At 42.2% G+C, this 23,785-nt stretch overlaps 2 protein-coding genes across 5 annotated transcripts; both read right to left on the bottom strand.

Moving 5' to 3' along the window:
• Window positions 1-1,284: 1,284 nt before the first annotated feature.
• Window positions 1,285-8,744, bottom strand: LOC127771388 (amino acid transporter AVT1I-like). 4 transcript variants are annotated; one of them, XM_052297294.1, is made up of 4 exons: window positions 8,441-8,744; window positions 8,190-8,347; window positions 2,586-3,396; window positions 1,285-2,047 (listed from the first exon to the last, which is right to left on the bottom strand). In XM_052297294.1, the coding sequence occupies exons 3-4, from the start codon at window positions 3,372-3,374 to the stop codon at window positions 1,499-1,501; spliced, it is 1,338 nt and encodes a 445-aa protein (XP_052153254.1). In that variant the 5' UTR covers window positions 3,375-3,396; window positions 8,190-8,347; window positions 8,441-8,744; the 3' UTR covers window positions 1,285-1,498. The 4 variants fall into 4 exon arrangements, with proteins under 4 accessions (XP_052153254.1, XP_052153261.1, XP_052153270.1 ...); XM_052297301.1 differs by lacking the exons at window positions 8,190-8,347; window positions 8,441-8,744 and adding an exon at window positions 4,423-4,605; XM_052297310.1 differs by lacking the exons at window positions 8,190-8,347; window positions 8,441-8,744 and adding an exon at window positions 4,252-4,400.
• Window positions 8,745-21,287: 12,543 nt separating this feature from the next.
• Window positions 21,288-23,534, bottom strand: LOC127771558 (uncharacterized). Its single transcript, XM_052297486.1, has 3 exons — window positions 22,458-23,534; window positions 21,764-21,910; window positions 21,288-21,656 (listed from the first exon to the last, which is right to left on the bottom strand). Exons 1-3 carry the CDS (start codon window positions 23,532-23,534, stop codon window positions 21,288-21,290), a joined length of 1,593 nt encoding a protein of 530 aa, XP_052153446.1.
• Window positions 23,535-23,785: the final 251 nt, after the last annotated feature.

Below are 23,785 nucleotides of genomic sequence, written 5' to 3'. Positions count from 1 at the left end.
TTTTTTTCTCACTCTACATGGCGCTTTACATGTCATTACATCCAGAAAATAATATGGAAGAAGGTAGGGCCACTGCGAGAGGGAGCACGGGGCAAGAGCGAAAGGGGAGCACGGGAGGGCCGAACTCGAAGTCCAGCGGCAGCCAGCCTCCTACTCCCTGTTGGAGCAGCGCTAGCTCTACAAGTTACTCCATTCGAGCCACGGAAAAGGAAGGCGAGCGGGCCGCGCCGATGAGGAGCAAGGCGGCGGGCGGTGAGGGTAGTAGAGGGGCGCCAGCTCTGGAAGCTGCTCCGCCCGACGACGGCAAAATTAACGAGGTGTGGTGGAGTTGGCGGGTGGCAGACTCGACGAGTGGGCTATCAGCTTGAGCTCCTTCCCGCGAGCATGCATGGCTTAATGAAGCTCCAACTAGCTAGGCAAGGCAATCGGAGTACCCAGAGCTCGAGGACCACTTCGTGGTGCAGAGCCCTCGATACAACATTGTTTGCATGCAGTAGGGGAAGACGTCGAAGTCAATGGAGATCGAGCTGCGTGCCGCCGCCGGCTGGAGGGCACTCATCGTCAGCCGCATCCGAAGGCACCACTGGAGCTGGATCCATATTGTCGGTCGATATTCACGGGTGCACCGCAGCACCGGTGGAGGATGTGCCGGTCAACAAATTCGTGCGGTGATACAGGGTGGCGGTAGTGCAGATCCTCACCGGTGAACTTCGCCTCCTCTCCTCGCCTTCGTCGAGGGATCCACCGGTCTGGACCGCAGCCGCGGCCGCCATCGCCTCTGTTTTTTTATAGATGACACCATTGATTATTTGTCACACGTTTAACCATTTTATGTAATTATAATATATACTTTTTAAGTTGTTTTATCACTTAAAGTACTTTAAGCATGATTTAATTATCTTATACATTTATATAAAATTTTTGGATAAAACGAATGTTCAAACATTTATTTAAAAGTTAACAGCGTCATCTATTAAAAAACAAAGGGAATTTACTCTACCGATCTTTCATTAAAAAGTTAATCTCATAAGAAGCATGGCCATTTGCGTCATATTTCACCATACTTTCAGAATCGACAAAATTTAGTTAGGCTAATAAGCCTTGAACGAAACAAACCAAAAATAATTTATAGATAAAACCAAAAAAAATTGCAGACAGATATATTGCAAATTCCAACATGTTACTAGTGATTTAAAACTAAGGGTAGAAGAAGATAAACTATGATGGAAAAACTTCAGAATAACTTAAAACTTAAGTAATTTCAAAATTTAAATTTTAGCTGCAATAATTAGTCAACATGAAGACAATGAAAGTTCTGAAACACATGCATTCCAGGAGAGTACACATGCAATATATTACACATGCAATATATTGCCGCTCAATTGATTCTTAACACTCATATAACATATATGTTGCTTTTTTAGAAAATAAATAAAAAAGGAATTTGAAACCTATTTAATTACTACCTAAACCTACCACCATACCCACAGATGTACAATCAAAATGTGCCTATAATCTGGTGAAGGGAGGTGTAGGTGCCAATGACGGCGACACAAACTCCGATAACCAGTATCCCGACGATCGCCGCCACCTCGAAGCGGCCAACTCCTCCTCGAGGCATGTAGATCTTAAGGTAGCTCAGACACGGGAACAGGACGGCGACAGTGACGTTCAATGAGGACCCGATGAACGACATGAGGTAGCCGAAGAAGGGCACCGTGCATGCCAGCACCACCGTGCTGAAGACGACGGCTGTGCTGGTGAGCACCCTAGTTAGCCTATTGGTTTCGGCATCAGCCGCTACCGTCGCCGCCGCCGTCGTCACCGACAGCTTCTCCTCTATCGCGGTCGTGACGGGCTGGATCACGAGCGCGTACTTCGCCAGTGGGGTGATCAGGGTCGTTAGGATGGCAATCCTGGTGTACAGCTTCCCCGTGGGTAAGTTTAGTGTCACCTGCGCCTGCACATCCTCACCGTAGATCTTATATCCCAACACTGCTGTCACTGCGTAGTTGAGACTGCACAGCACCGAAGAGATCAGCAAAACCTGCACATTAATTGGAGAGGAATAGAGCATCATCATCATCATGGTTTCATAAACCAAATTATGATAATTGGAACTGATAATTCAATGATCAATTATCATTGGTTGCCAAATCTCTCTAAGTGAAAGGTAAAACTTAAAATGCAACATCATTGAGCTACATCATATGAAAATATGGACCATTGAATGCAACGGTTGATACAATATATGTTGTTAGATCATGGATAAGTATCAGTAAAAGAATGGTGAAAGGATCAAAATTGTTTAAGAAAACTTTCATGAGCTAATAGTGTGCATGATTAGTGATTATACTGATGTACGATTTCTAAAAAATAATAATGAGGGTGTGCGTCTTCCGTGCATACATAGAATAAAAAAACAATATGTTTGTATTCTTACTAAACCTGTTGCTAATTTATTTCCACGATTGACTTTTCAATTTCATTAACCATAATTCTAAATTTGCATTGTTAATTATTATCACAAATTTTAGCAAACTTACTATCAAGTACAACACATAAATACATTTTAAAAACTATACCTTAGGAAAATCCTTCCTGGCCCTCATTGAGGAGTACACGGTCGGGAAGACGCCATGGCCAGCGAAGCAGACGAAGTAGAGGCTGAGGGCGGTAGGCAACCCGCTGAGATTCAAGATGCTACTACCCGCTATGTGGAAGCCGTTGTCGGCCACGCCGGCCCAGACCAGCGACACCGTCAGCGCCACCGACGAGACGAGCCCGACCGCCGAGACGTAGGCAAGCATGCTCAGGTTCTTGAGCCACGTCGTCGGGAGGATGACGGCAGCCGCCACGAGCACGAACAACTGCTTCCCATGCAGCTGGTACCCCAGGATCTTCACCACCGTGCCAGGGAGGAGTTTGTCGAGGTTGTCGCCCTCGAGGATGAGGAAGCTGATGGCGACGAGGTAGAGCTCGACATACATGATGAGGCCGATAGCTGTCCGACCGTAGCGGCCAAAGGCGAGGTAGCCGATGTCCGGGTAGCTCCGTACATAGCGGTCGGCGCGCATGCAGCGATAGATGAGTTTGCCAGTATAGAAGCAGATGGCGCCGACCATGGCGAAGAGCGCCAAGCTGAGCCATCCGCCCTGCGACAACGCGTACGGCACGGAGAGCATCCCGATGCCAGATATCACGTTGCTCAGGTTGAGGCAGCTCCTCCCGAAGGAAGCGCCGGTGATGCAGAATGAGCCGCCGCTGGTGGGGAGGAGCTGCTGCTCCACGTGCTCGTGTTTGCCATGTAGGAGAGCCTCTTCGTGTTTGCCATGTAGGAGAGCCTCGTCGATAGGGCTCTTATCCGCCGCCATAATCCCGTGTTTGTGTGTGCACCTGTCAATTATTAATTGAGAGTTTAGATGAGATATATCTCAATTCTGAATAGGCAGGATATGCAAGATTAGTTATATGTGGAGATATCTTGAGGATTACACGTATGCAAATCAAACTACAGAATGCAGTTATTAATTCTATGAATTATCTAGAAACCGTAGCGCCCTTGGAAAGTTCATGTTGAATTATTTCCAAATAATAGAGCGGCCCTTGGGAAGAAGTTGCATATTGAACTATCTCAAACCGTAGAGCCATTGGAAGTTATTGGGATATCCATCTAGTATTCTGGTCAAAGATGACCTTTTTTTTTTTACTTCTGCTCAAAATTAGCATGACACGATGTTTTCTATAACTTCTAATTTTAGCCAAAGAAAAAGGCACAAGAACAACATTGGGAATTTGTGGAAACCATGAGAGAACTAATATTGGCACCCCTGAAGCTGGCAAGCTAATTAATTAACCGATTTACACTATTACAGTACTCATTACCTATTCGTTCATATATGTGAACAAACATAATACAGTTTTACTAAACATGTGCTGGCATATTATATTTGGGGGCTGATTAGAGTCAGATTTTTTTGCGTCAGATCAAAGCTATCCAAAAGCGTAACTAACTAGGACACTTGATCAAGCTCCAACTCTTCTGTGCTCATTTTTCGTGGACTTGTACAATTAATAATAAATTCATTTTTTTCTCCTATTTTGTGTCAACGGTTCTTCATTATGTCCATAACTGGTTACAAAGTTAAATATATTACATTGTAAAAATATTAAAATTACTTATGTAATTTAGAGACTTACATCGTAAATAAATAGACTAAAATTACATCTGTAATTTAGAAAGAAACTTACAATGTAAATATATGTTGACTATTTGTTCATGAAAAATATGGTGGCATATTAATCCCTCTAACGCGCAGGTAGCATACTGCTAGATTGAGAGAGCAAACAAAATAATAACTCCATCCAATTTAGAGGAGAAAGGAAATTAAAAAAAGTCTAGAAGGATATAGTAGAACATACAGGGAAACCAGTCTAATGACAAGAACATGAAAAAAAGAGAGGAAACTATAGGAAAGTAGCTAATTTCTCGCCTCTCCGACCAATTTGTAATCGATGGCGGCCGCGGCGCGCGCACCGCCTACACCGCCGCCGCACGCCCAGGATAGATATACCGTGGAGACGCACACGACAACGACGGCACGGACGAGCTGTGGTCGAGAGCTCTCGCCGGCCGGGGGTTATGGCCGAGCGCGCATGCGCATGCACCAACGCGTGTGTGGGTAATACCGAGCGCTTAGCAAGAGAGGGATTAGATGGATATATATGGAAGAAGGTTAAAAAACTAGCGAGAGAGGGATTAGATCCATATATGGAAGAAAAGGAAGGTAGGGTTAGGAGGTGGCACGTGTGTGTGGGTTGGAGGCGCCGTCGGCGGAAGGAAATTTGGTAGGAGCGAATCAAAAATCCTAATCGATCTCTGGGATAAAGCCGAGCGATCGATTTCCCCTTTCTTATCTTGGCCCAAACGTGTGGTTTCCCCTTGCCTTTTCGTATTAGGCTTGGGCCGTCCGCAACTTTCTTCGCATGGCCCCATTTCCTGATTGCTTTTCTATTTTTCCTTTTTTTTTATCGTCCTTATCAGAAGCGGAAAAATATCAGAAATACGTTGTTGCGTTTTTGAACGGTGCGTTTCGCTTTTCTCTCCCCACATTGCTAATCCCAAATCCTCTTCTCCCTTTCCGGCGATTTCAATTTCTCCAGTGATTCTCCGACGATTTTGTCCAACGCTACGAGGTGAGCCTCCTTATCTCCTCGAGCATCCCTATTATTCTTCGGTCATTGCAGTTAGGGTATTTAATTTTGGAAGTGATTTTTGTTCCCCCGAGCTAGCTTGATTTGATTGGTGATTTTTTGTTTTAGTTTCATGATGTTTTGGGTTTAGATCAATGGCGTTTTAGTTTTAGATCCATGGCGTTTTCGTTTTTAATTTCAGGACATGATTTTGTGCTGGTCTAATCTCTCGCCGTAGTGTCTCGGGATCTCCTGGCTCCAGATCGTGGGATCTATTTTTTTGGTTAGCTTTGTTGTTTCCCGCTTTGGTTTAGTTGAGAGGATTTGTGGTAGAGTTTTACGGTACTCCCTCCGTACCATAATATAAGGGATTTTGAGTTTTTGCTTATAACATTTGATCACTCGTCTTATTCAAAATTTTTTGAAATTATTATTTATTTTATTTGTGACTTGCTTTATTATCTACAGTATTTTAAGCCCAACTTTTCGTTTTTTATATTTGCAAAAAAAATTTGAATAAGACGAGTCGTCAAACGTTACAAGTAAAAACTCAAAATTCGTTATATTGTGGGACGGAGGGAGTAATATTTTGTGATTCGGAGTTAATTAGTTCGTTATTTGGTGTGGTTTAGGCGATTTTTGATGCTACTGGCTGATAAACTGTGTTGTTTTGAGTTAGTTGAACAAAAGCATATTGATGATTTTCTGTATATTTTTAGGCGCATATATTTTTAGGGTTTTATCTCTGCTGTAATCTCCATTTTTATGTTAATGTAATGCTTTTGGTTTTCACGGTGGCTGGATTTATGTTTTGCATGTGTAAACTCTAGTTTGGGGATGGGCTTCATCGTTTTGAGAATAACAGATACAAGGCATCTGTTTTGTAGAATCAGATAAAAGTGATCTGGCACAAATCAATTTAGATGTGCTGAACTTGCCGAATGATTAAATCTTTTGAGATGATTTCAGGTAGTCAATTCAGAACGCTGGATTCCTGCAATCTGACTGTAGGTGTCATCATTTAGTTGTTGCTTTCTAGTAACATCCTTGGGTCAGATTTTCAGAGAAAAAACTACAAAGGATTTAACAGGTGCAAAAACATCTTGTGCATCAACTCTGTGTCCACTGAGTTTTGTCAGAAACGCGACGATGAGTTCGATCAGTAGTAAACAGTAACCACAAATTCAGACAACAACTATAAACGAAGTTCAGAATTCCTAGTACAACTGAAGTAATTTCCGAATCTTTTCCCTTTGCTTCTCTCTCTCCGAGATCCCTTTCCTCCTCCCAACTTCGGCGCCCAATCTACCACCCGCGCTGGTAGAGCTCGACGCCGGCCACAACTACTAGACACCCATGTTAGCTTCGTTGTCTGCTCTCCATCTCAACTCTCAAGGCCTCAAACCCTAGAAATAATTAACTATTTGCCACTTTTACTTAGGGGTGAAAATGGTAACGGTAATTCCCGGCCGACCAGTGTTTGTTTTCGACTTTCTACCGGCCGAGTCATATGGAAATGGTAATCGACCGAAACGAAAATGGAAACGGTAAAAAAATATGTAAATGAAAATGAAAATGGTTTTGCTGTTATACCGATCGTTTCCGTATTTACCATATTCTTGTGGAAATTACCGTTTCTTATAATATGGTAATTACCGTATTCTAAATATGTAGATATTTATAAGGCATGTCTCCACTTGACCCATAGCTTACAGATAGACTGACTCTTCAATCAAATCTCTAACTTTTGTGCATGGTTAAAATGAATTTAATTTATAATTTATATAGTATAAGCTTGAATTTATGTATACATATAATACTTATGTAAAGTTAATATATGTTTTTATAGTTTAATGTTTCTGTATTTGTTATCGGTTTTCCGATCTGTACCGACATGTTTCCGTTCGTATTATTCCGTTTCCGGTTTTCCGATATTTCCGATATCATTTTCGTTTCCGACTTTACCATTTTCGATTTCGTTTCTGAGAAAAATATGGTTACGGAAATAGTTGAGGCTGTTTTCCGATCGTTTTCATCCCTACTTTTACGAGTGATTCTAAAGAATTTGCTATTGGGCCCATATGTTATAGATATACGAGGGACCCATATGTTATAGACATGGAGTGATAAATTATTAATTGGCACATCTTAAAAGCGGCAAATAATTAAATGTCCGCAAACCCTAACTCAGCCCCGTTGTGTTCCTCGCTGCCGGTGAGTTCACAGTTCGCTTTGCAACCTCCACGACCTCCCTACCCGACAATCCTGTCTCCTACAACTCCAGCGTACACCTACGCCGCGCGCCGCCACCCGGCACATCGGCAGAGTCGTCGGCACAACCACAAACACTGGTGAGGTCCTGCTCCGTGTACTACTACCGTCGCTGCTTTTGTACCCTGCTCTCCTCTTCTAGGTCCCTCTCTTGCTAGGCTTATTACTAGGCACTAATCCTCTCCTGGACTAAAAAATTCCGACCTGATAGTTTTAGTGTCATTTTTGGTAGAATGTTTTACTCCCTCTTTTCCTATATGTTTAACACCATTAACTTTTTTAAATATATTTGACCGTTCATCTTATTTAAAAATTTTTGTGAAATATGTAAAATTATATGTATACATAAAAGCATATTTAACAATAAAACAAATGATAAAAAAATAATTTAAAATAACTTAAATTTTTAAATAAGATGAACGGTTAAATATGTTTAAAAAAATTAACGGCCTCAAACATTTTTTTTGGATGGAGCGTGAGTATGTCTTATGTTAATTCATTGAGGGGCTTTGTTGGTGGTTAAATTATTGAGTATATAATCTGATTATATTATGCTCAAATCCCTGCTATGTGGTATTAGTAGTTTATAATCCAATGACGCGGCGGCGGCGGCGCGCTGCCGGACGGCCGACGGCGACGACACCGGCGATGAGCGGCGACGTCGAATGGTGCGGCAAGCGGCAGTGATCAGCGGGACAGAGGGGAAGGAAGAGGGGGATGCTCACCGAGGAACGTCGACGAGGGGCGGCGGCCGAGAGGCACGGACGGAGGGAGGCGAGCGGCGGCGCTCCTCGGGAGAGGACGGCGGCGGCAGGGATGAGGCGGTGAGCCGGCTCCGGCGGCGCCCGGCGAAGGAGGAGGGGAGGCCGAGGGACGGCGAGACCTGCGGAAGAGATTGGAGGGGTTAGGGAGAAGGGAACCGGCGCGAAACGACATCAAAAGGCGGCCGGAGATCAGCGGAAGAAACCGAGCTTACCTTGAGCGGAGGGAGTGGGGCTCCGGCGACTTTTGGCGAAGATGGTGGGTCGGCCGAGGTTCTCCCCGACGCAGCGGAGCGAATGGCGGCGACGGCACGGTTTGAGGTGGCCGGAGATGGCGACAAACGGCGGCCGGATTGGGTGGAAGAGATGGTGGCTCGGTGGAGATGGTGTTTCGGTGGTGGACGGGGGAAACGGAGTGGTGGCCGGGCTTGGCCACGCGACGGCGAAGCCGGTGGTGGTGGCGACGCAGCGCGGAGGCGGGCCGAGAACCTCGGGTGCACGGTGACGAGGGGCTTCCGGCGGGATTCGGCGCGAAGGAACCAGTGGCCAATGTAGCCCACGTACTTGCGGAGCCGAAGGAGATGACGACGCAGGTCGGCGTCGTCCAGAGAGGCGGTTCAACGCGGCTGGAGTTGGCGACGGCGGCGGAGAGAGATGGCGATGGCGGCGGGGTGGTTTTAGGGCACGGAGAGCTCGGGAAATTGGGAGAAAAGGTCGATTTATAGGCACAGGAGTAAATATCGGATCGCATTTGAGGAATTCGGTGAGGGAAAAACTGGGGTTTATCCCAAGTACACGGATAAAAAGGAGCAAAAATTCGATGGATAAACCACGAATCTGATGAGGGTTTGTTAAATCCGTTTTTGCAATCAATTTTGGGGAGCAACGGAACGGCCGGATCGAGCGGAGGAGGCGGCGCTGCACGCGGACGGCGCGGGAGGGAGGCCGGCTGGAGGTCGAGGAAGACTCCGACAGGTGGGCCTCACCTGTCGGCGGCTCAGGAGAGAGGAGGGACATGAAGTGGACTTTACGATGAGGAAGGAGCAAACGGGCCGGCGGCCGATAGGAGGAAGGAGGGGAAGAGGAGGCCGGCCCGAGAGAGGAAGAGGGGCGGCGGGCTGAGGGAGGGAGGAGAGGAAGACTTAGGCCGAGAAAGACCCAAGGAGGAGAGAGAGGGTTTTAATTTTTTTCTATTTAATTAAATTGTTGAAATGAACTTTGTGATATTAAAATTAGATATTGTGCTCCGAAAATTCATAGGAAATTTCAGAGAGTATTTTAGAGCACAGAGAATATTACAACAATTATTTCAAGCCATTATTTTTAAAGGAAAATTTTAATTTCCTCATTAATTCACTTGATTAAATTGCTTTAACTTTTAATATAATTTCTAAAAATGTATTATTTGATGATTTTTAATTCTGAAGGAAAATCGGGGACAGTTCATCCGTTGATTTCTTTTACCTGATCTTCTTAACTAATTGATGAATATAAATGTATCTCATGCGTCAAGTGTCAGTAACAAATACCATATGGCACCGTTTGTTCCATTGCTTAATCTGATTCTTCACCATTCGTTATGTAGCTTACTATGTTGACCAATTAACTGGATGCTCCACAGAAAGTCAAACGTTCTTAATGAAGCGGAGGAGAGGTAAGATAGTGAATCACTTGTGCAGGATGGTCCAATGCTAGAAACAAACCTCTCAGAGCAATTATTTTGGCGATGCCCTCTTACTAAACACCTGAATTCTAATAGGAGTAGTTTGTTCTGGGAATTCATTTCTCCATCATGATTTGCACAACATCATCCATTTGGCAATGCTAACTCATAGAATGTACTAAGAAATCATATATAGGTTGGCGGAAATTGTAAGGGGATAGCATTACATTATGTAATTCTTGATAGATGTTAAACATGGCTTTGTGCATATACAATAGCTTGTTTCTATGACAACAACTTAGATATCAACTACAAAATATCGGTATATATATGTGAAGATTTCTCCAAGGATAAACTAGATTTTGGATTTTGTAAACCATGCAAGTCTGTTCCTGTACCCGTTTTATTTTTTTTAAGCAGTTTGAACTGCACTTTTCTAATGAAGTACTTAACCTCCCAATTTCAAGTCATTGATTTCTGCAGCTTTCTGAACTGCATGATTGATGATCACCTTACCATCAGTTTTCCTCAGATATTCCTCCTGTATTTTCTATGTAATAAAACACAACATTAATCAATAATTTTAGGGTCTGTTCACTTTGATGCCATTTTCAACCTTACTAAGTTTTGATAAAGTTGCAAAAAAAGTGGCTATATTTAGTTTGCTGCCAAATTTTGATAACTATATAAGAAATCCTGCCAAAAATTTGGCAAGTCATAAAAATTTTGGCAACTATAATGCCAAAATTTGGTAAGGTTTTTTTTGGCATCAAAGTGAACAGGCCCTTATATAACTAAGGATCAAAATGGCTGACAGGTTTACTGATCAAAGAATTTCTTTTTTTCCCTTTCCACATAACAAGAGTTTCAGAGTTTCACTGTGTGGTTGAAGGTTGCTGAAACTGAGACAGTTGCAAAAATGTTGAACTGCCCCATTGGAGTTATTCCTATGAAATATCTGGGTTTGCCAATTGGACCTGAGAAGATTCTTACTCCTAAGTTAAATTTTCTACTTGAGAGAATGGATAAGAGACTGAGTGGATGGAATGGTAGGAGTTTGACACAAGCAGGAGAGCTGTTCATATCAATGCCTGCCTTTCCTCTATCCCTTCTTATGCAATGGGATTCTATCTTCTTCCTGAGGAGACACATTAAAGACTATTAGAGATATTACTGGGCTGAAAATAAACAGGGGAGAAAAATTATCTGTTCACAATTATAAGCCGTTGAGTTTTGAATAAATTCATGAATAGGTCACTACTATAGAAATGATTTTTCAGTACGGGAATGTCTTTAGATTGCAGACATACCGTAATTGGTTGCGTCTTCAAAAATCGATCTTCATTTTCGCATACGGCTTCTTAAGAAGCCCGTATGCAAAAATCTATTTTCGCAGGCGGGCCTCTTAAGGGGCTGTACACAAAAATGAGCATATTTTCGCAAGCAGGTCTATTAAGTGGCCCGCACGCAAAAATATTCACTCTCCTTCACATATTCTTTTTCTCCCCTCCTCTCCTTTTTCCCTCTCATCCACTTCAATTTTTTTCACCTCCTCTCTCTCTTCCTTTCCCTTCTATTTTCACTCCTCTGTTCTCTCTTTGTCTCCTCCCTTTCTTCCTCTTCTCCCCTCCGAGTGGGCAGCGTGCAGTGCGCGGCAGGTGGCCGGCTCGACTCCGCCGCCGACGAGGCGGTGGCCGGAAGTGGGCGGGTGTCGGCTCGGCGCAACTTCGGCGGGCAGCAGGAGGCGGCACGACTTCGGATAGTGGCAGGCAGCGGGCGGGCATCGACTTGACGCGACTTTGGCAGTGGTCGATTGCGAGCGGCGAGCGGTGGCCGGGAGCTAGCGGCATGCGTCTCGGGAGCGGCGCCATCCCCGTCCCCACCTAGCACCGCCGCTGATGATGATGAGGAGGAATCGGCCTGGAGCAGAGCCGCCGTCTCCGTGACGTCCCGATCCGTCGCCGGGATTCCTAGGGCTTTGATTTTTTGAGTTTTTTTTTATTTTTTCAGTTTTTTATTTGTATGTGTGAACAGCATAAGAACCCGCACGCAAAAATCGGATTTTCGCGTGCGGGTGCGCTACCCATACATAAAAATCGGATTTCCATAGACCATTTAAGCAGACGAGCTGGCCTTCTGCACGCGAAAATAGATTTTGGGTCGCCTAGAAAAACCCTTTCTTTCCTAGTAGGTCCAGTTACAATGTGTCTAAATTTATATGGATAATAATGAATCTAAATGAGAAATTCATAGACCAAAACATCTTATAATGTGAAACGAATGAGTATAAGTTAGATTGGCTCCGTTCATAGGCTATCCTCCAGAAGATCAATTTGTGGGGTACTGTCACTATGGCTTGTCAATAATTGAAGCTATTGGCCATGGAGTTTTCTACCCGGCACATGGGTGGTGTTTTATGCTATGGTTAGAGGGCTCTTGAAGTTTTTTTTCTGCTATCCTAGATTCCTGTTGGATGTGTGCACCCGAATAATTAACTATTTGCCACTCTTACGAGTGGTGCTAAATTATTTGCTACTGGACCCACATGTCATAGACACATGAGGGCCCACATGTCATAGACAACGAGTGGCAAATAATTAGTTGCCACATCTTAAAAGTGGTGAGGAGTTAAATGTCCCTCTTCTGGTGTAGAGGCCGAAGGTGTTCTCAGAGTAGTTGTTCACTTAAGTTTTGTTCGGTTAATAATCCCCATGAGGGAAGGATTGGAGGGGATTTATTTTAACCTATTGTGGTGTAGAATTATTCCGTCTCAATCCTCATTCAATCCCCTCCAAACCGAACAAGCCCTTACATAATTATCTAAGATCGATAAAGCTTCCACTATCTTAAAAAGAACTGAAACCCCCTGCCAATACGAAAACTGGCAGAAGAAATAATCAAGTACATTTTGGTATATTCAAATTATTGCGTTTGTATTATTTGTGTGAAGAACGGGGTATAAGCTGTTGGGAACTAAACTCGCCCACACAAATCAGGCCCCAAATCAGATAAACCAGCCCAGCCGGCGCTCCCGCTCTGCCGGCCCCATACCCCGTCCGCCCCGCGCCCCTGCCCCTTCCCCTTCCCCAACGCCATGTCTCGATCGATCGCGAGGCAACGGCGGCCGACCCCGACCACACCTTCCCCGCATGTCTTGGCTCGCCGCCTCGCCTGCGTCTCCCAGCCCAGGAGCACCAGTCACACAGCAGCGCGTGAGAGCCGGCCGGCGGCGGCGGTTCGGTTCGGCTAGCTCACCCGTCGGCTACCCATCTGGCGGAATCTCTGTAAGCTCTCGATCTTACCCCTGAATCCGGCAGCGATCTGGAAGCCATCCCATGCACGCATTTGAGGCATCGTGACCAGGCCACACCAGGGACAGCCCGTGGTAACCACCGGCTTTAGCTTCCACACACTGACACACACTAGCTACTACTGTACTTACTACTCCCTGAGTAGTGTACTAGTACCAATTATTCCCTCTTCAATTTCTTCTTCTAGTTATATATTACTCCGTTTCAAAATGTTTGACACCGTTGACTTTTCAGCACATGTTTGACCGTTCGTCTTATTCAAAATAATTTGTGAAATATGTAAAACTATATGTGTACATGAAAGTATATTTAACAATGAATCAAATAATATGAAAAGAATAAATAATTACTTAAATTTTTTGAATAAGACGAATGATCAAACACATAATAAAAAGTCAACGGTGTCAAACATTTTGAAACGGAGGGAGTATATGTCCCTTTATCCGATATAGATGTTAATCTGACGATGGAGATCAACGTGGACATAAAATACCTGCAGGTATTTGATTTGTGAATTAATAATGCATCCTCAGATTATAGCCAGTAATCTCTTATATGTTTAATTTCCCCTGTGTATTTTTTCAGGTTAATTTTCTGATTCTTTTGTGCTAATGTTGATCTACTTTTACTGCACCATCACTTCTTTCTCTTTTCTAATCTGCAAGGTGATGACAGTTCTATTCATATGCTTGTTATTCTCCTTTGTTATTTAATTAGCTTCATATATACATATGGTCTGATATGAATACGATTTGTACTCAGGTACTTTAGAACAATATTCCTATTTTTTGCTCTGAGGCATGTTATGAGCCCTTTATTTTGCTCTGCAAATTTATTTCAACATTATCGATGCAAATTTTCTGTCTGGAATTCAAGTATTAGTAGATTGACCATCAGATGCTCTGTGAAATTTCTTAACAAACATATGGTTTTCCATATGATAAATAATACTCCCTCCGTTTCGAAATGTTTCACACCGTTGACTTTTTAGCACATGTTTAACTATTCGTCTTATTCAAAAAATTTTGTGAAATATGTAAAATTATATACCTACATAAAAATATATTTAACAATGAATCAAACGATAGGAAAAGAATTAATAATTACTTAAATTTTTGAATAAGACGAACGGTCAAACATGTTTAAAAAAGCTAACGGCGTCAAACATTTCGAAACGGAGGGAGTATGAATTCATGTCCTGTTTGTTTTCAGAATCTTTCAGAGCAAGCTGCTCTGAGCCTCAGGCACTACAAAGTGCTAATCAGTTTTCTGTAAGTGGATGTTCACTTCAATTTCAGATATATTCAGCTGATACAAGTACAGGTAAAGTGTGTTTGCAGTGCGATTGTCATCCTATCATAAAATTTACAACGATTGCAAATTTTGATCCTTATACAAGCTGTGCTTAGGTATGGCATTCTGTACATAAGTGTTCTTCATCAGAAATATAATCCAAAGATCCGATTGTAATCCCAAGAACCAGATCAAAAGACATTTATACTGTGCTATACTCATCTTAAAAAATAATTAATCAGCATTGTAATATTTTAAGAGCATTTTATCATGTTCCATTTCAAGCAGTGTTTGCAATTCCGATCCGAAATTTCGGGAATTAATGCCCCCTGGCATGACACTATTTTACCCGATTTTTTCATTTTTTTTAATTCAGTCAAATTTTGTTCATTTTTTTAAATCATTCCAAAATATGGCAAACCGTACTGATTTCAAGGCGAAACTACCTGACTTAATGTCTATGTAAGTTGTGCTTCCGGCCGTCTCATATATATATATATATGTTCGGGTGATTTAATTTGGCTAGTTTGGAACCAAATGATGATAAAGTAGCCGCTTTTTATTGGTAATCCTGATTCCACCTAGGCACTGCTGATTGAGCAGTCAAGACATGCATATGTATAATCAAATTAAATAGTGCAATAACTTAGTAATATTTGAAGGTTATCATGCAGTATGCATACTGAACGATGTGGCACATCATTATAGGAGTAGAATGTAAAATAATATTTGGAGATTTACAAATAAATTATCGTTTTGAGAATTAATGTTATCATTTTTTCCCTGCAGTAGTAGTCACTTGATAAATATGAGGGTAACTTTGTTTGGCTGGCGAACAATATACACTAGACTAGGACTTATGTTTGTGGGGTGCATTAATTGTGTAATCCATATTTCTATTTTAAAATAAGTAATTTCTGTTTCCTTCACAAGAAGATTCTTACAGTTGGCTTGAAAAAAAAAATCAGTTACTCGCTTTCTTGATTCAATTTTTATTTGCTCGTTGCTGCTACATGATTGAAGAAACAATCCCATACAAAACTCGATCTGATTAGCCCATTGTATGCATGTTAATTTGAAACTTTTTATTAGAAAAAAAATCCAATTTCATATGCCGACTTAATATAATGTATTTTCTCACTATTATCACCTTTAGACCTTTCATTATCATTTGCTACCCAAGTTTGGCATATATAATATACTCTCTCCGTAACAAAATATAAGAAGTTTTGGTTAGATGGGACGCATCCTAGTACTAGGAATTTAGACAGGCAGTCTGTCAGATTTATAGTACTAGGATGTGTCCTATCCAACCAAAACTCCTTATATTTTGGGACGGGGGAGTACAATGGACGCGCTCGTGTGCCCATCAACCTATATAGTTAGATTGTTGGAAAAATAGCGTGTGCTTACTGCTAAGTGCAGTAGAAACCATAAAACATCACTATAACATTCCTTCTCCCCCCCCCCCCCCCCCCCCTCATTGCCTTAATAAGTTTATGCGGTATTTTTTTTTTTTGCAAGATAGCTCCTATATTATTTGTCTTGTCTTTAAATACAACCTAGAAATTTTCTTTTTGTCCTCATTGCTTCCTATTAATTCCTCTAATAATATAATGTATGAGGTGGTATCTACTATATATTGAAATCAGTATCATTAGGTGACAACTTGAAGACACCACAAGAAAAGCAAGTGAAATGAGCCATCTACTTTCAGATAACTCTGCTCTGCTACAGTATACCTTTGTCATAAAATTGGTTAACAGCTCGGTAATTACTAGTGATCTTCAGAAATGCATCCCAGAAAAGTGAAATATTTGTGTTTTTGACATACCAGCAAAAAAACTATAGCCATTCAGTTCATATATATATTACACAAATTCTTGGGGCCATAAACGGCAAAATGTTTTTCTAGGGCTCAAAATTAGCTGAATATGATACATCTATATATGCATGATATATATCCCATTATATTCGGTTGTTTTCACTGAGTAGTAACTATACATGCAATGGTACGTGCACCTTCAGGTCAGAGTACTATTTAATTAAATCAGTATATTCCTAGTTGTAAATTATATATATATATATATATGTGTGTGTGTGTGTGTATATATACGTATATATGTATATAGGTATATATATATATATGTGTGTATATGTGTATACGTATATATATCGTATATATATATATATATATATATATATATATATATATATATATATATATATGTCTATTCAATTAGGCTATCTAGCCACCCAAATGCTGGTGCCGACTGAATATTCCATGCATGATGTCTATTAGAATTTACCTTTTCGACGGGATGCAAGAATCAATTAAACTATTTTGCTTGGATGAATAAAAAAAATGGTCATATATAAGTTATGTACATTATTGTTCATCTATATTATTATTTTTTTATTAAGAATGTGGCCATTAATTTGAAAACGCTTCAATGCTTTTCAGGTTAAAACCTTGCCTATTAAGTTGCCCGTTCACACGACTGTCATCTCTATCTATCAATGTGTTTGTATGTTGTTTGTGTTAATGGACGTAAATGTTTAGTAACAATTAACAATAAATACGTTTTTGAACATATTTTTTAAGAAGTGTAGCTACAACATTAAAGGATTTATATATATCTTGATTTGTGATAAAAAAAATATCGTAACAACAAATAATTTGTCATATATTACCGCGACCATTACTTCATTCAATATCTAAATGCATCATTTGTACTGATAATATAAATAGCTACATCTGTTACGCGTTGCAATGCCACATGTAAATAATTTAGAAGTATCTATACGTTTTTTTATCGCAAATCTTAGAATCATATGATTTAAATCAACTTTACAAAATTTACTATGTCCTCCATGCCACATGTTTTTTTTAATTTTAAGATATAGTGGAGTAATTGACAGTATTAGGTTAAGTAGCTATTTATATATACAATGATACTTGTTATTATTGATACAATACGATATATTCAATGATACTTGTTATTATTTATACAATATAACTACTATTGAATACTCATTGGTGATATTCTTTTTATACAATCAATTTTAAGATATGCTCTTTGTTTTTTCAATCTCATATCTTTGTTAGACACATATTATGGGGGGTGCTTGAAGGGTTTAGAACACCTCATGATACGGTTTGCTTTTTTTAACTGATTTTTCTTTCTTTTGATCCAACGATTATCTTCATCCAAATCATGCATCCAACGGTTCATATTTGTTTGATGATGTGGCTCATCCTGGTGGGGTCTTGGGATCCTCTTTTCACTAATGTAGATGTGGGTGTAAGTAGACATGTATAGTTTAAAACCACAAAATAATTTGTCTTAGTGATCCAAATTTGGTCATGATTCATTATAATCTATTAGAAGACACCGCTGGAGATCGTTAGAGACCAATGAGAATTGACATGGTGGGCTCTGGATTTTGAAGTTGTGTATTTAAAATGTGAATGGGTCAAAAAAGAGTTTATAGCCAAAAGTCTAATATCTGTCATGTACTAACGGTATAATATATAGCATATGCATTAAGTGTTGAATACAACCTCTTCGGTTGAATACAATCTCTTTCTTGTTTTTTTTTCATACACTAGTCAAATGCCCATGATTATTTTAATATTATGTTACTCACTTGATTTAAATAAATATTAGGCTATTACATAATATTATAAAATACCGTGAGCTAATTACTATAACATTCTAAGTAGTGGTGGTGGGCTGGTGGCAGAACCACCACCACCACTATTATCTTTTATAGTAAAATATAGACATACACATTACATATGTATATACCTTTTTTTAATTAAAAAAAATCTTGGATATTCAGATTAATACCCATGAATTGAGTTGGGCCCATCGCTGAGAATAGATAGGGGCCATTAAAGTGGGATCCGTTAAAGAATTCATGACATGAATTTATTCGAAGTCGTTAATACTCTTAACGATGGAACCTTCAATAATATATAATGACCATATTTTTGTGGTTGTAATAAATTTAATCTGGATGTTTAACAACCACACATATCCTGCATAATAACCATTACCCGAGACTGAGAGAGCGAGACGAGGGGTTGGTGTGCGTATGCAAGGGGGTATGTTATGTGTGGGTGGGGTGTGGTGTGGTGGGGGGATGGATGATATACAGAAAGATGTAGGTTATAAGTTTTTTCTTGTGAAATAGACAATATATTAGTCAACCGGTCATCCTGCTTGCATCATGGATCTCATGTGTGGTACAACTTACTCTGATCAGACCTCTAAGCTTATATTAAAAAAAGATCATTTAGTTGGAAATTCTATGATAGCTAGTTACTCCCTCCGTCTCATAAGAAACAAACCTAGTACAGTTGTGACATACTAAAACTGGATAGGATTGCTCTATCCAAATTCATATATAGTACTAGGTGTGTCACATCCTATATACTAAATTTATTTTTATGGGACGGAGGGAGTAGGTACTGTTTTGGTTCCAACATAAGTGTTTGTGCAACAATATAGTCACATAAAAATTAAATATTTTTTATGAACAACTAGGGGTTTATATTGGTCATACAGATCAGAATCTAGTTCACAAATAAACTTGAGCTTAATTTAGTTAGTCTTATATGTGACAAACTATTTGCTATGGTCATTAATTACTACTCCAATTGGTTGCATTATTGTCTTGCGGTTTATTCTTATCTTATGCATAATAGTTGTGCCCTTATAAATTTACTAGTTTTGAAAAGTACCACTAATATTCGTATAATTGGAACCATGCCACTATGAAACATCCAAAATCAGATCTATGCCACTTTATACGTCTGAAACACATTATAAATTGTTTTGTGACTACCGTATTTTCGTATGGTCTAAAATAACCCTGTGTAGTCTCAAGCTCTGAACACACTATCCTTCCTCATGTCAACTCCACGATTTAATGCTTCAGATCTAACAAAGTTTTAAATCGAATATTTGAAATCGCTGTTGCAACAAATTGCTGCCGCTTCACATTCACAGTACAAAATGGTTGAATGAATCTCGTGTACAAAAGTTGCACAGGAAAAAAAAAAAGAAGAGGAAAATAATTGGGAAAAAAAGAAGAAAAGAGCGGTGGAGCAGCCAGGTCGCCGTCCACGAACACCGGCAGGCCAGTCGCTGCCCTCGGCATTACTCGCCGGCGTAGAGGGGTCATCGTCCACAACCGCCCGAGCCGGCGAGCTGTCGTCCATCTCCATCGCTAGCACTGGCCGCTTGCAGCTCATCGCCGCCGTGGACCACGCGTCACCGCCGCCACTGTATCTTCTCACGTCAAGAGCAAGCTTGCGTTGAGCTAGTCGCCGGCGCCGGGCCGCAGGTCGCGGCCGCCAGACCCGACCTCACGCCCGCCGCCAGTACCGCCTTTGGGCGCAGGACGCTGCTGCCGTACCCAACCTCACGCTTGTCGGCCGCGCCGCTGCTGCTTCTAGGAGCTCCGCATCGACGGGATAAGGGGATCGATTTGGCTATTGTGGTTGGATTTGAGGGGTATTTTTGTCCACGTGAAAATACAGTATAGAAAAAAATATTCAAAATGTGTATCAGGTGTATAGCATGGCATGGATTCAAATTTGGCAATGTTGTAGTGGCATAGTTCTAATTATACGAATAGTAGTGGTATTTTTCAAAACCGGTAAATTTATAATGGCATGGATCCAATTAACCCTATGTAGTATGGTGCACACAAAATCTGGAAAATTTTGTATACGATGTTCCAAATAAAAGCGGGTTGTTTTCAGTCTTTTTTTTTAGTCTGACATAACATCGCTGCATATGAGAAGAATGCATTGCTGCAAGGTGAGATAACCAATGTACGCATACCGTATGCAAACGATATTGCAGATGAAGGGGCACAGGCCTGAAATTCAGATTCTTACAACAAGGCCTGATTGGTATTGGCATGATTTTATCTGAATCAGCTCTATACCAATTCTGAATCAGATTGGTATATATTGGCATGATTTGAAGAACTTTATGAAGCTTAGTTTGATTTGAGGATCTGAAAAAAAATATCTTGGTTTTTATATTTCAACAAGTTGTATCTTGATGGATTAATTATCCCTGAAACGAGTTCGAGGAAGTGATTTTAGACTAATAGTATATATGCTTGATTTTAATTTTGACTAGGTGATTTTAGAAACATCGTACATTACCGTCGGACTGCGGAAGAATTTGTCAAGAACATTATCACATGATAATAGTTAGGCATTCCATGTATGTAGTATATGTATGTAATGCAGTCTACCAAGAAGATAAAACATAATCGCGCGCGCGCGCGCACACACAATTTTGAACATAAAGGCTGGAGTTCTGCCATTTAAAAATCGACGATCGAGGGGATGACAGTTTTGATTTAAGATATTCATCTGTTTATTATCTAACTAAATCCTTATCTTTGAAGGATTAATGGTTCAACTGAAGAGAGAGAATCTATATAAAGTTATAAACAGTACTATACAATGCTAGTTTGGAAATCCATGAGATTGAATCATTGTCATTCAGTACAACAGAAACAAGAAGCTCAAGGAAATTAAAACACAATCCAGCAGTACAAAGCGTTGCACACTGCCTCGCCAGTACCATTTATTAATACCACAGGATGGAATTTAACTGGTACACACACATGATAAAATTTCCAGATGTCACATATTTATTCGCTATATAACTACCTTGAGCAGCCTTTGCAGACTGTGTGACATTCTGAAGCACAAAATATATATATAGTACGAAGATGATCAAAGCACAGAGACATCGATCTTCAACGGCAGCAATCAAAAGGATCAGCACGAGAAAGATCAGCCGCCGCCCTATAGCACCAGGTTGGATCTTCACCTGAAAATATGATCTCTGTACGGCCATGGCCGATGTTCAGAGAAGCTACCATGCTCAGCTTAGCATTCAGTTCATCATCATCTGGGGCAGTACCATGTCGACTCTGGAAGATACAGATCTTCTCGAGCACCAGTCCTCCTTCGGCGATGGAATTGATGAACGCTATCTCAGAATTCTTCCAGGAGAACCCATGGAACACTACCTTCTTGATGCTGGATCTGACACATTCAACTGAATTGATCTCCTCCCAGAACTCAAAGTCATCAAGCTGGGTAGACTGAGGATCTTCGATAGGCTGCCAAATTAACCAGTGTTCAGATTATAATATATCAAGAGCGCTGAATTTTTGTTCGATCTGACTGAGGCAAATTCAAGCAAGACAAATTGAATTTGATGCCTTACCATGATATGCAGCGTTTCAACGTTAGGAAAACATCTGAGCATGCAGGACACCATCGTTGCTTCCGCAGCAACTCCAAATCGAACTTGTAAACCCAATATCTTGACGCTTGGAACAGCCACTTCATCGGGGCTAGCCGTTATCCCAGGCTACAGTAAATAGATGTAAACATCGGAGAGAGCAAAGAGAAAAAAAAAAAAAACTAGGCAATGACATATGTTAATTTGGAATCTCCTCTGTAATATAATTTTGAAAGCAACAAAGAAATTTTGGTGAAAATCTAAATAAATATAACCAACAAAGCAAAACTTCCTATTGCTTCTCATTCCTGATCAACTAGTATCTTATGTTTCTGATGCAATTATCTATTAGGTAGTATGAGAGAATATGAAGTTATCACTTAAAATGGGGAAGAAGTTTCCCCCAAAATTATCTGACCGGCTAGGTACAACCATGCTCTATTGAGGTTCCGATAAATTAATGCAAACTTTGTCCATGCTTTATCAATATGAAACATGACTATCTTTGATGCTACTCGTTTCAAAAAATAATGTGAACTTTGCTACTCCTATAGTGCCTCAGAAGTACAAACACTCCATCTAAAAAGCCCCCAAGTATACTAATCCACAAATCTGTACAGATAAAAACTCAAAATGTAACTAATAATCAATAAATGGAAGTAGCTAGCTAGATTACCTTTATAACAGTGGCAGCAATCTGCAGGCGATGACAGGTTGGTTTGAGGTAACCAATCGCCTTGATCGACGAGGCCCGGCTGATCCTGATCCTCATGAGGTGACCGTGGTGGGTGCCCGACGCGCACCACCGCAGCACGATCCGCTCCAGCAGCGGCGCGGCGACGACGGCGAGCTCGTCCACCAGCGACTGGCACAGCACGACGCACCGGAGGCTGCCGCTGGCGAGGCGGACGCGCCCCGGCGCGCCACGGCTGAAGGCGAGCACCAGCGTCCGCAGCGCCGGGCTGCACGCCACCACGTTCTCCAGGTCGGCCTCCTCGATGGCGCTCCTGTTGAGGACGAGCTCCCTCAGGCGCGGGAACGACGGTGGCGCGGCGCCGTCGCCGTCGCCGCCGCCGGGGTGGAGGACGCCGGCCGTGGCCGGGAACCGCCAGACGCAGACGCGGAGGCGCTCCAGGGCGGCGCAGCACTGGAGGAGGTCGGCGGGGAGCACGTGGAGGCCCGACCAGGGGATGTTGTGCAGGGTGAGGTCGCGGACGCCCTTGGCGGCAACGACCCGGATCCAGCCGGCGAAGGTGTCCCGCTCGGACTCCGGGAAGTAGCTGGTCAGGGTGACGGTGTGGAAGGGGCCCGGGTGGTTCTCGATGACGCGGGACACGGCGGCGGCGACGGGGGCCACGCTGGTGAAGTTCGCGGCGAGGATGAGGTCGGAGTCCTGGAACACGAGCGGCGTCGACGACCAGAGCCCGTTCCACTGCGACGACGACAGCACGCCGGTGCGAGCGGCGGCGTCCGCGACCGGGAGGCGCGACACGATGGCGGAGCGGACATGGCCAGGAAGGCTACCGATGAAATCTTCGCCGCTCACAGTGACACCATCAGGGCGGCTGGGGGCGGGGGCGACGACATCAAGGCGCCTGGCCGCGTTGTCACCGCCGGCGGCGGCGGGAAGTGTAAGTGAGCCGGCGAGGACGGGTTCAGCGGCGCCGCGGCGGCGGCGGTGGGTTGATCCGGCGGAGAAGCAGCCGAGGTATCGGCGGAAGGCGGCGGTGATCATGTTCATGGCGGACGGCATGGTGGCAGCTACGAGGGCACGAGGCTAGTGAGGCGCGGTGGTGTGGAGGAGAAGGGGGAATCGAGGTGGGCGCCGCTGGGCAGCGTGGATATAGGAGGCGTGGCTGCGTGGGGCCCGTTTGCCAGTTGCTGATTGCTGCACGGCTCCATCAGTTTGTTAGCTGCGGCTGGACGGAGCGCATGCAGCGTGGTGTGGTGCAAGGTTGGAGCGCATGAGCTAGGGAGAGGGGAGAGGGTTGTGTGTACGTTGTT

The sequence above is a fragment of the Oryza glaberrima genome, chromosome 1, assembly GCF_000147395.1.
Source record: "Oryza glaberrima chromosome 1, OglaRS2, whole genome shotgun sequence".
Classification (NCBI taxonomy): domain Eukaryota; kingdom Viridiplantae; phylum Streptophyta; class Magnoliopsida; order Poales; family Poaceae; genus Oryza; species Oryza glaberrima.
Note: the sequence above shows the minus strand (reverse complement) of the source record. Positions and strands in the feature narration are given on the sequence as shown.